The sequence below is a fragment of the Stegodyphus dumicola genome, chromosome 1 (genome assembly GCF_044657685.1).
Source record: "Stegodyphus dumicola isolate Sdum_Otavi_A_Nest chromosome 1, ASM4465768v1".
Taxonomy (NCBI): Eukaryota; Metazoa; Arthropoda; class Arachnida; order Araneae; family Eresidae; genus Stegodyphus; species Stegodyphus dumicola.
Window position 1 is genome coordinate 274,485,792 of NC_140768.1, and position 13,229 is coordinate 274,499,020.

At 31.7% G+C, this 13,229-nt stretch overlaps 1 protein-coding gene across 1 annotated transcript in view; it reads left to right on the top strand.

Annotated features, from left to right (window-relative positions):
• Positions 1-13,229, top strand: part of LOC118198581 (degenerin mec-4-like) — a 56,827-nt gene that overhangs the window by 25,200 nt on the left and 18,398 nt on the right. The window contains exon 6 of the mRNA XM_085811951.1: positions 8,608-8,706. Coding sequence (XP_085668077.1) covers positions 8,608-8,706 — 99 coding nt within the window. The remainder of the gene's footprint in view (positions 1-8,607; positions 8,707-13,229) is intronic.

Below are 13,229 nucleotides of genomic sequence, written 5' to 3' on the forward strand. Positions count from 1 at the left end.
AATTCACTACTCTGCCGAGTTTCAAATGTAAAAAAATGGCCGTTCATTAGGTTTAACTCGCCACTTAATCTTTTAAATTGTTGATAATTCTACAAATATTGAATGAAGAAAAAGCTTAACCGGAACATAAAAACCACATAATTCAATCACTTTTAAAGCAAAAGAGGCAGACTTTACCAACATATGAGAATTAAAAAACCAAGCTGACCGTACGATGTAACAGAGTAGGACTATAAATATATATACATGTTAATATATTAATATATTTATATATAATTGGTTCAGCCGATTGCAACGAAAAAGGGAGGTGCACAAATGCAGGGTATAGCACTCCTACATACAAAATTTCAACGCTCTACGGCTACTCCTTCCTTAGTTATGCGAGACATATACATATCTACGTATGTACAGACATCAAGATAAAAAAAATGGTATTACCTTTAGAATGATGGCTTATATAAGCCGTGAAGTCAGGCGGTCGGTTTCTTTTTGAGCCCAGAATGATTTACAAATAATTGAATCACAGAAATTAATAATTGAAAGAATATTAATAATTTAAATAATCAAAATTAATAAAAAAGCTATTTTTATTTTTTAATCCTAATATACATTGATCAAATTTGGCAATATCAATACTGAACTTGGGATTTTAATGCAGTTCTCTCTCTGAACTCTATATAACAGACAAGTCGGGATGAACAGCGTCGCCCTCCATTTCATCATTAACATTGTCGTCTTCCGTTTCGTAAATAATATCATTTGTAATTCCATCCATAGCATTGCTTATATGATATCGTTCAACGATCGGAAGATCATTTCTGGCCTCTTTTTCGAATGGATGAAGACGTGGCAATCACCGTCAGATAAAGCGAGTTAAAGAAAAAGTTAGACGACCAGTCATTTGAACTTTCCGGTGTAAAGCTGAATTTATAGAAGGCTTTTAATGATTCAGCTAATACACGAGTTTTCCTCTTGGTTGAATGCTTGCAGCTCATCTTACCTGTTGGCTTATACACCGGCCGACTTTATATTATAATACAGCATACATTATATAAACCGTGCGCATTTTCAATACTTATAAAACGACGCACTAAAATTATATTTGATTGAAAACGGAAGATATAGCTACATGAAAATACAATTTCTTTTATCATTTTTTGTGGGTAATTTCTTCTTGCGTTTTATTTCTTGCAGTGATGCTGGTAGTCGTCGCGCGTCGGGAGACTCAAACTGAAATAGCCACTTATGATGCAGTAACACAATTATTTTTTGCACTAGAATTCAGTAAAACGAAATCTGTTACAATGGTTCAATATAATTTAGATCGAACATCAGAAAAATACCTCCAAGCAAGAAACACATCTGTGATAAAAATGAGAAATTTAAAACTATAACTTATTTATTCGAAAGTCTCTAAAAAACTCAAGGAAACTATTATTTAACTGAATTTGTTCGATGCACCTTTCAGCAAAACGCAAGGAAGTCAGTCACATGAACGAGTCTCGAACTTCAGACTCCAAAGCCTGCATTTTGAAAAATATTGCGAATGCGTTAAAAATTCGTTCCACAAAAACTAAACATTGCAGTCCGTCAGTAAGCTTGGCAAAATAAAATAAGCTTTCTTTATTGTAGATGTGGATATTTTGTTACCAAATAGTAAGACATAATAGTGATCGCATACATCACTGAATGAAATACTGGAACAAAATTCATATCTGCATGCACATACACCTTTATCGCAATATCTTTGACCACATTTTTTATTAAATTATTGCATCCGTGGATATTGCTTAAACCACCTATAAATATTGATTTGGCTTCATGTGATTACGGCAAAGCTTCAAGGGCTATGTGCATAAGGGAAGGGATGCTTTCGTGGAGGACTTTCTAGGGGAAAGTGGCTCATATACACAGTGCGCATTTTCAATACTTTAATACATGGGGGGAAACACGAAAACGTCCATGCAGCTAGCCCGTGTGTCGGGATTCGAGCCTCGGACCAACTACCAGTGTTCCGCGACTTTACCGTTCGGCCCATGGTGGCCCCACCTGTTAATAATGAAACCAGAAATAATGCTCCTTTCAAGAAAAACGGTGATTCTTGAAGCATCAAAAAGTAGATTCTTATGAATCAGTTTCGGTATATTGCGCCTTGACACTCAGACCCTTTTGAAGAAAACAAAATTGTTACTGTGCCAAATTCGAAATGAAGCCTCTCTATATTTTATTTAGCTACTTACTTGTGTCTAAAATAATAAAACTGAGTAATAGTTATTTCACACAAATCGAAATATGTGTATCTTATAGTATTTCGTTTTGTGAATTCAAGTAAGTGATAGGAATTTTGCTATGATGGACGGATGTTTTGTAACACATAGTTAAATATTAGATGCATATAAAAGTAAAATTTATATGTGCATTGAAAATAGAAATCATTTGAAAGATGGATGTGTAGGAATTTTACGATACTTATGCTTAAAAGAATAAATCTGTTACGGATTCGGCAGAAGGAACCAAAGTGTGCTCCAATAGCCTTGTTATCTCACTTGCATGTCAGAAATGTTCCTGTGCATACATTTATTATGCTTTTCTAGCCTTGTTTCATGTTAATCAAGAAAGAAATATAATGGAAAGCACAAGAAATGAAAGTCTAAAAAACGAATTGCATCTCAAAGCTTTACTTAACTTCACGAGAACACCCATTATTCTTTTATGATTTTCGGTCTTACCCTTCCTCAAAAAAGTTTTAAAATTTTATAAAAAACATGCATGTATATTTTTTAATTGGATTCAATTGTCAATCAAATTTTTTGACCACAAAATAATTTTCTAGTTCGTGGTCTCTCTGAAATACCCCGTTTGACTTCTAATTTGTTTCTCAAGGAGGCAAACTAAGCACTAGCTACATAAGACACTATTTATATGTTAAAAATAAATAATTCAAATCATTGTAAAAATTAAATAGATAAATAAAATAAATAAATAAATAAATTTGTAAAAATGTTGTAAAGAAATAAAAATCCGAAAAGTTTCAGATTTTAAATTACGTCCAAAGGAGCGTTTTTTTAACATTTTATCTGTTACCTTTATTTATTAAATATCACGTTCTTCGCACTTAAACCATAAAATTCAGTTCAAGAGCAATATCGCAAAATAGTTTTAAATTGAGCATATTTTTAGAATTCCGACACAGAGTCTCGCGCGTTGGAGATAAAAATGTTTTTTTTTTTTCTGTACAACCTTGCCATTGCTCGCTTTGAAATCCTTGAGTCATATTCGCAGTAGGATTACGTCATTCAAAATTCGATGGCTCTATGTACCGTTGGTTTATCGCAATGCGAGAAATATACATACATTTATGCAGATTTTTCATTAGTCCTATAGGGACAAAGCCCCTTTGGACTAAAAAATAAAACGTGGACGAAAAAATTATGTACACTAACCGATTGCGATTCAAAGACATACATAACAGCCGTTAAACAAAATCACAAGCTCAAAAAACTTTCAAAATCACAAGCTCAAAAACCTTTATTAGTGGTACACGTTTTTTAACTTTACATTAATTTTTCAATCTGTATCTGAAATTACTGGACGGAACATTTTCCTAACATCAGTAATGGAAATCAGATTTATGAAAAAAAATATCTTGATGAAAATATAGATGGATAAAGCGATCTGTGTATTATATGGTATAAATAAAGGATTCTCAACGGGTAGTACGCAAGAGAAAAATAGGAGGTACGCAAAGAAGCAGTATTTTTAAGTATTAAATTCAAAAAATTAAAGCCCCAACGTCCTGATTGAGTTTTTTCTCTCATACTCGTAAATTTATGAGATCTGAGCTTTGTTCAAGAGTAGTGGTGGTACTAGTACTTTGTAGTGGTGGTACTACAGGTTTTAAATTTTTGTTTAGATGGTACGCGTTAGTCAAAAGGTTGAGAACCGCTGGTATAGATTGTTAAAGTGATTTTATCTGCGTATCATTAATGTACGCTACTAATTAGATCCTTTGATTTATAATTTATCGGCGAAAAGAAGATATATCGAATCTTTATATTTGATATTATGTTTTAAGAAATTTAATTATTGAGCCAAATATCGCAGGCATAGGCAGTTATATAAGAAACATCGTAGGAGAAAAGCCACATATACAATGTCTTGAAAAAGCGGCACTTATTTAAAAAGGAGCGTTTACAATATGCATTGGATGAATGTATTCTATCTTGGCAATGAGTTAGCCATTACAATTCAGGTTAACAGAATAGTTTGAAGGATTTTAGCATTTAACATTGGACTTTACAAATCTTTAATAAATGTAAGAAGTTAATATATTCGTACTTTAAATACATTCGTTTAATCCAAAACTTCTAAGCAAAACTGTAAAGTGGCACTTTCGTAAACAAGTATCCATAGTTTTTCGGTTTGAAAAACTTCCTCGCTGTTTGTCACTATGATGGATAATGAGCATTCGGAGCCCCAGTATAATAAATTCTCCTATTTTGCTTGCGTATCGTGAGTAATCAAGGATATTCTATTTGCTAGTCTTGAATTTTTAATCGTGCTATACATTATCACAGAAGACAACACTGATGGATCATTCATTACATCGCTAGAAGAATCTCGGCGAAACATCCATCAAAACTGTAGCTGTATGAATCACACCTCGCCGACAAAGAATACATTATGTGTTGTTTCGAGGAAAACATTCCACATGAAAAACATATTTTTGGGATAATTTAACACAGTTGTTTTCCAGATTTGTCTGAATTATTTATTTTGCTTCTGATGTGAAAAAGGAAGATGCGCATTCTAGCACACAAATTCATTTTAAATTTAAGTAAGAATATAATCCCGTAAAAGAATAGAATCGTATAAAACATAAGCCGCATAAAATATAATGATATCGCGAGTTTTGAGTAACCTATTTTGAAGAAAGTTTATGATTTTATTTACTCATACGTATACAAGTGTGAGTACTGAATAAAAATCGTAATTTTAACTTTTTCTTTAAAACCTTTTAATTCTCTTCAGTTAAGATACATTGTTTTCGCCTTTCAAAGACTGCATACTTGTTGTGATAAGTTTTCATTTAATTATTTTTTTAATTCCTGTGGCCATTTAAATTTTTAAATACTTTTTTATTTAACCGTTTTTCTAATTACACATAACACTTTATTGATATTAAACAGATGCTCTGGATAACATTCATTACAAATTAGAATTTTATTTTTCCAAATAAAGCTTTATAAGATCTTATCTAATAATGTCAAAATTGAAAGTTTGAATTCGCTAATAATTTTACAGTGATACGGTACTGTTGAAGAGAAATGAAGCCGCTCGCTCAATCAAAATTCTTCCGTCACTTTCTCTGTCATCAAGGCCTTAAAATTTGTATAAGCATTTTTTTCTTCAATCATATATCTTGTATGGATGTGCCTTACTTTTCAGATACTTATTTCGTTTTATGATTTTATGCTAATTACGTGAAATCTCAAAGTGATGAATCTGTGAGTGAGCATGTGAGTTTGTCGTAAAGCGCTGACACAGATAATCCAAAGACTACAAAAATTGCTATATACACATTGAACGGAGAGTGAGGGTGAGCATTTCAAAGCGACTTTTTCAAAATCCGAATTTTTTTAAATTTTAAATTTTGAAAGATTTCCTTAGGTTTTCAGACATATTTTCGATTATGCAAATAACCCCGGAATTTCTTGTTCCATCGCATAAGATGAAAAAGGCTGTTTGTTACATGAAATTTTTTTCCGAACTTTAACATAATTTACGGATATTTTTTCGATTTTTCAAAAATAACTCAATTTTTTTTTCATTCTTCAAGAAAGTTTACTATTCGAGACCTTTGTTGTTCATCACGTGATCATAAAAACGCAATTTCGACCCAGGCGTGTTTCTGCCATAACCAACTCTATACATACTCTATACATGATACAGTCGGCTGTGGTTTCTGCGATATCACGCCATCACATGCCACATTACTTTCTCCTTTGTTTTCCGAATACTTTCTTTCTTTCTATCCGCCAACATCGAGGCAGCCGATCCACTGGGGCAGTTAGCATATCGGCCAGGCTGACGAAATTAACTTGGTTCACATAACACACTTTGGTGCATATTGAGCTCAAGACGGGTCCAGCATTTGTTTGCACAACAAATGCTGGACGAGTCAATATGCAATGGTGGAAGAAGGGGGCATTGCGGGTAAGGAGAACTATGCTTTAACTGCTTTTCACATTTAGAGAGTAATAGATAGGTGGTTACAACTCAAGTGCTGTCAATAGACATCCACAACGTGAACAATAAATGAGTACTGTGGATAGTTAAAATACAGGTATAACTGAGTTATAATCAGCTGAATAGTGCATTAATTATGAATATGATCAATTAACAGAGTGACTGATAAAAAAAGTAAAAATAATGCATTAAATAAGGCAAAATACATAATTCAGGGTTCACAATTTAAGGAAACAGAAAAAACAGAAAAAAACTAAGTAAAATAAATTAATTACAAGTATATACGGGGACTGTGCTGGTGACGAGGATGACAGCTGAAAATTTTTGCGTGCAATATTAACGCAATTGCATATGCGTTTCAAAGCATAGCGATTTTTCAAAGTAACTTCGGCCCGGGTACTAATTTTTCTTTCTTTTTGCTATTTATTTTATTTATTTATCTGCTTGGAATTTACTTTCTTGTATAAAATAAAGGAAGTATCGTAATCGCGAAAAATTTCGGGTATAATATTTTAAAGAAAATATCCATTTGACCGCTCTCGAATCCATTTCAACGATCTTTTTGCGTGTCATCTGTACATATGTACAGAATAAAGGACTCTTTTTCACAAAATAAATTGTAAAATGAATTTTAAATGAATTCAGAAGAGAACTTTTTTGTGACGTTAGTACGTACGTCGGTTAGTACGTATATATATCTCGCATAACTCAAAAACGAGTAGCCGTACAAAATTAAAATTTTGTATATGATACTGCAATAACATGCAGTTGTGCCCCTCCCTTTTTCCTTGCAATCAGCCGTATCAAACGTGTATATATATATATACATATATATATTGAAACTCGGTTACCCATCTCAGTAAGCTCAATTTTTTATTCTTATATATTGGTAAATTGTGCACTTAACACATAATTTCCGTTTAAAAGCGATTGAATAATGTTGCTCTTATATTACGATGAAGGTTTTTATGCCTTAAGCTAATCTGCATGCAATAGTTGTAGCATTATGAATAGTTTAAAAGTTCAAGGGAAGTTAGGCCTACGAGGACACCATTTATCTACATTTGAAAAACGCTTAGTAGAATAGTGAATTAAGTCAGTTGGAGCACCAACTTCAGTGTCTTTCTGCACAGCGTGAACAAAAGTAAACTTTCAATTTTGTGTACCGAAAATTTTATCTTCCTGCTGGCTGGCTGAATTGCTTGTTTTGGCGCAAAAACTCTAATTTTACTTGCAAAAATATTTTTTTTAACTGCTTTTAACCGTGTTTGGAGTTTTAAATTTTTTGTATGTTCCAACTTTTAATGAAAATTGAGTTTTTGTATTTTTGCCATGCTGCAAAGTGAGAACTAATTAATTAGACGTATCACGTTTAATTAGACGTATCTCAAATTTAATACATTTTTATTTAAATCAATCATCAAAAGATAACATTAAAACATCAACTCGTTTTGGGGAATGCAGTACAAAACTTTTGTCCAAAAAATATGGATAGCCATTTCGCCATTATGTATTTTTCGAATAATTCATAGGAATTATTTATATTACGAATAACGACGCATAACATTTTAAAGCAAATGTAATTTCTTAGTACGTAAATATATCTACACTACAGTAAATTTACATGTATAGGTTATTTATATTAACATTTACATATTTATACTTTGCAAAATAATGAATGATCTTTTGCATTTTATAGCAGCTCTTTTAAGAAAGGTATGGCGTGACACCATTTGATGAGTTGTATTTATGAAAGTTATCCCTTGGATAGATATTTCAGATTTCACCATTTTTGGCACGAAGTATGCAGAGATTACTTGTTTTCATTATGAAATATGCATTTACCTCTGAAGAATATAAAGTATTTATTTAAAAAACATTTATGGTGATTGATATTATATTTACTGATTAATTTTCATGAGTGAAATTTACTTGGTAGGGTTAACAAAATAAAAAAATGTTTTTTTTTTTCTATCTATACGACTGCAGGAGATGGGATGATACAGAAATAGGTTTTTTCAGCGAGTCCTCATCTGAACTTTGAAGAAACAATTTTATTTTAGGGATATGACAAATTTTTAGCTTTCGAAGTCAAGTACTTCCTGAGCTTAATTATGAGATACATAAACTCTGTAATGCCACTTTCTGTAAAATAAGCACAGTAATTCTAAACAGTCTCTTACAGTAATCATAAATTGTATAACAAGACTACGCATTTGGAGTTCGACAACATTTATTTTTGGGTATAAATATAATACGAACAAACCTTGTATTCATACGTAGTGAATAAGCACACGGAATTAATTAAAATGTGAAAAAATTATAATTGTACAATTGAAATCATTTATATTATTACAGACTCGTCAGATTTTGCTTCCTCCTCCATATAAAAGCAACTGTCGAGATTATATGAAAGAATGGAAAGCAAATGGCGGAATGGGGCCAATGACTCAGAAAGTAAGTCGCAGTCTCAACAATCTCTCCAAAATATATATAAGTTTTATTTTCGATAATACATTTCGGATATTCTTTTTACTCGTAATATCAAATAAATCTGTGATTGAATATCAGTGTAATTTTACAAAGTGAAAATGCCTGTTAGCTCTTAAGTACAGAAAACCATCTCGAGGTGACCACCTTCCTCAGACGATTACTTCTTAAAGTGATCAGTATTACTGAAAATATAAATAAACATCGTTATTGAGCATCGCCTTTCAAAGCTACCAGTTTTATAGAAAAATCAGAATCGTCCGGAATAATGAGACGTCATCTTAAGGAGGATCCACTTTATTTCCATCTTTAAATTATATGGTACAATGAAATTTCTCTAAAATGATCACCCAAGGTTCCAGACCATAAATAGTCTTTCTATGGAAGTGCTCCCCTTAGACATGGTGCACTCAATATCGATGTTTATTTATGCTCTTGGTAAGTCAAATTAAGACATATCCCGTCTTAGGTAAAGGATCACCTATAGAGGATTTCCTGAAACTTATTTTTTAGATGACACTGCTGATGAAAAAGTGATTTTAAGAGCTCCAGATACTATTTCTGTTTAATAACAGAAAGTTTTTCTGTTAGATATGATATATGCTGTGGAAAGGATTTCGGAATGAAGCATCATTGAAAAATTTGTTCCACCCTTGCCAGGATATCAAAATCCGAATTACTGAATTACTTTATGAATTTTTTTAACCATTAACAAGAGTGCAAGATAGGAATGTCTCCAAGTTTTTTACAGTTCTCTCACATAAAAGGGCGCTGGAAGACGGACGATACTCAGTAAACCAGTTCAAGACCCATGACGGGTTATTGCCCACGTTTCTTAATTCATCCTCTAGCTGTGGAGAGAGAGAGAGAGAGATAGAGAGAGAGAGATAGAGAGAGAGAGGAAGTTGTAACCAGGAATTGTTAAAAAATTAGTCGTATCGAAATGCTGATATTCAAAACAAAAATATTGGCAAATCTATTTTTTTCCAGTGACTGAATAGCATTTATTTATTTATTTTAAAGTTCTTTTTTTTTTTTTTTTTAGTAACATTAACTAGCTGTTCTACAACGGCGCTTTCACAAGCAATATATCAACAGCATAGATTAGCTTCCTATCTTCTTTCAGTGGAACGTTAGGCAACCCAGAGGAACAAAACAGTTCCTTTGAATATATATTCTATAGTACAATAGAAAACATTTTATCATTCAGTTTAAGAAATCTGAATATAAGTTGCGAACGTTTTTTCGTGGAGCATTCGCAACATCAGTAGTTGACCACGTAATAAACGTTTCTGGCGGGAAAGCAATAATTCTTTTGAGAGATTCTGCATAAATCTTTCTTGAAATTTTTAAAACATTTGATTTATGGTTTATTCTAGTTTCAGATAATTTATTCCGTATATTGTGAATTTTATTCATATACTTTATCAACGAATATTGATGCTTGAGTTCACCTCAAGAATAAAGATTTATTTCAAAATTTTCTTCTTTTAATGTAATGCACTGAAGCTAATAGTTTTAATTTTGAAAATGCATACCTTACTCTAAAGAATAAAATGTATATATCAAAAAGGAAAGCTGGAAAATATTTCAAGTTCGCTATTCATTTCTTTTCAAATTGATTCAAAAGATTGGTGAATCTTTACATTATGATAACTTAACGATTTTTTGGCGAAAATTTGGCGACAGCAACCTGCTAGTTTTGTTTTGGACGCCATTTTGTTTTCACGAAGTAAAGGCTTTTTTTTTTTTTTTTTTTTTTTTTTTTTTACTCAACATTTTTTTCCAACAATCTGCTAGCCGAATTACGCTTATACCAGAACTTTTATGGAAAAAAATGCTTAATTATGACGAAGATTAGGTGCGAAATTGGGAGAAAGTGCAAAATCTCAAACTGCTTGCCGCGTTTTTAAGAATTGCACATAGACGGTATCCATATACACGTCGACCTATTTTCACTTAAAAAATAGGATTTTGTGTTTTAAAACATCACTAATTTGTAGCTAGGTGCGCTGGGTCGAGGTTCGTAGTGATTTTAAGCAATAATTGCATGCTATTGAAAGCGATGTATATTCAGAAATTTTGTAACAGAGGTGTACAACATATAAATTAAGTTATGGTAAGCTGACATATCACGGGTAAGCGATTTATGTTGCTATATTAAGCTCTGAGCTCCGGGTTAAGCGTTAAGCGTTGAACGTTGGTTAAGCGTTAGGTGTCAAGTTGTTGAGGTAGCCGAACATTTTTTTTAAACGTTTCTAATAGTTTAACTAAAAAAATAATTTATCAATTAATTTTATTTTAACACAATGCTTTTGCAGATTCTTTGATCAAATAAAATAACATAGTACATTAGTACTAACTTCGGCTAGAGATCTCTATTAAATCGATTAACTAAAAATAATCGATAATTTTTATACACATTGAGAAAGTCTTGAATTGTGTCGCTGTGACACTGACTGCCGTAGCGATGGGCCCCGGTTTCGAATCCCAGAGAAGGCATGGTTTTAACTCTCCGTCCCCTTCATAGAAGGCAACAGTGGCCACCTGTAGGTGCTTCCATAATGAAGTGGCCCACACTTCCGGCACTTGTAGTGGTGAAAGGCTATTAAATAAAGCGCCCAGCCATTTGAGAAAACAGTCTTGAATAATAATTCATTTTTTCATTACCTATAAACTACTATTAGCATTTTGCCAAGGTTTCAAAAGTATTTCTTCATCAACTTAAGTTTAGTTGAGGAATTTTATCCATGGCTTATGAAACTTCTTTGTAGGTTAAGATATCTTAGTCTTTTTAATTGTCCCTACTAGGAGAGCTAATACATTTCTCTTCTTTTATTATCTCCTTGTAAAGTATATTTTAATTTTATAACAGGTATTTTAATTTAGTTAACCTTTCCTATTACTCCTCGTTTCAACTTACAGAATTAGTTTTTAGAATCGCGTTGAATGCAAATAAGACATAGTATTAAAGCAAACGTACTTCGAGAGAGAGTTAGGAATCCTGAGTAGCGCGCGTTTGCCTTTGGGCTAAGTCTCTTTAACTGCTATTACGGTCGACCGTATATTATGGGCCTTTCTGATAGTTCGCCGGCTAGTTTAGATTATGGGCTAACTAAACTACGTTAGAACTGCGTTAGCTTCGACTAAATCTCTTAGTTATAGTTAGTTCCATGGAGGTAGGAAGTAAGATGGAGTTGCCCTAAACAAGTTTCTCCCGTACCCTGCTCTGAAGCACCGGCGATCCCTACGTGGTGACCAAAACATTGAGTCATTTACCATTGAGTTCAATGGGATTTGACGCGTTCGGATGTAAATATTTTGTAATTACGTCGTAAATATACATATAAATGTATATATTTTCTTTTTCTACAACACTTCAGAATCCTAAGTATATGAAAACAACGTATTTTTAAACAACATTTCATTCTGAACGGAATTAAATGCTATACTTTTCACAGGACAGTTTTCTCAGAATGGTTTAATTTAAATGAAATATTTTCACAAGTTTTCGTTAATTACATTAGAAAAAAAAATTAAGGTAATTCGATTTTATTCGGTTAAGGTACAAAAAAAATTAAGACCAAAGTTTATTGTATTATTAATATTAAAATTACGCATTATTTCTTTTCTATTTATAGAGCTTCTTCCTAAAATACTTTATTAAATATGACATGATTTTTTGGCTTCTGAGGCATCTTTTAAATCGAAAAATGTAAGTCAATTTATAATTAATGCTCTATTCCGTTCATTTTAAATTAGAGAATTATTAGGAATTAGCGAAATACTTTAAATAGTACTTGACTTTCTCTGAACATTTCTGAAAGGGAATAAAATAAGTTTTTTTTTTTAAAGTATTATTTAAAACTTGTAACTGAGTTATTATAAAATGTAACTGAGTTATTATAAATATTATAAAATGTAATTATACTTATCAGATTTTTTTTACCCTTCATTTCAACAATACATATTCCAAAACTCTTTATTACTTTCTTAAGTGTGCATCTCATAGCATTTGCTTTACAATACCTTTTAACAGATTGCTTTCCAATACGAACAATTCTTGCTTAAATAGTTTTATAACGTATTTGTCAACAGGATTTCAATTTATGTTTACAATTCAATATTAAGGTTATTATATATTTAGATAACATTTATAATCATTATAAATTAGATACATTTAATAATTAGATTTCTTCACAGTACTTTCACAGTTGTTTATAAGTGAATAAATTCTTCATTTCAAATACATTTATAAATAATTTAATGAATATTTATGTATTCTGTCAAAGGCAGATACATGCTTTTTGCAATAATATGCAACAATATTATACGGATGTGAAAAAAATTTGTTTTATTTAAAACATTTTGGCGTTTGGAAAATAAAATAAAAGTAGCGAATACTCTATCAAGGGTATCGAAAGACGTATACAATTTTAAATGTACCGTAAGGTATTTTTCATTCTTTAAGCATAACATTTTTCTTAAAA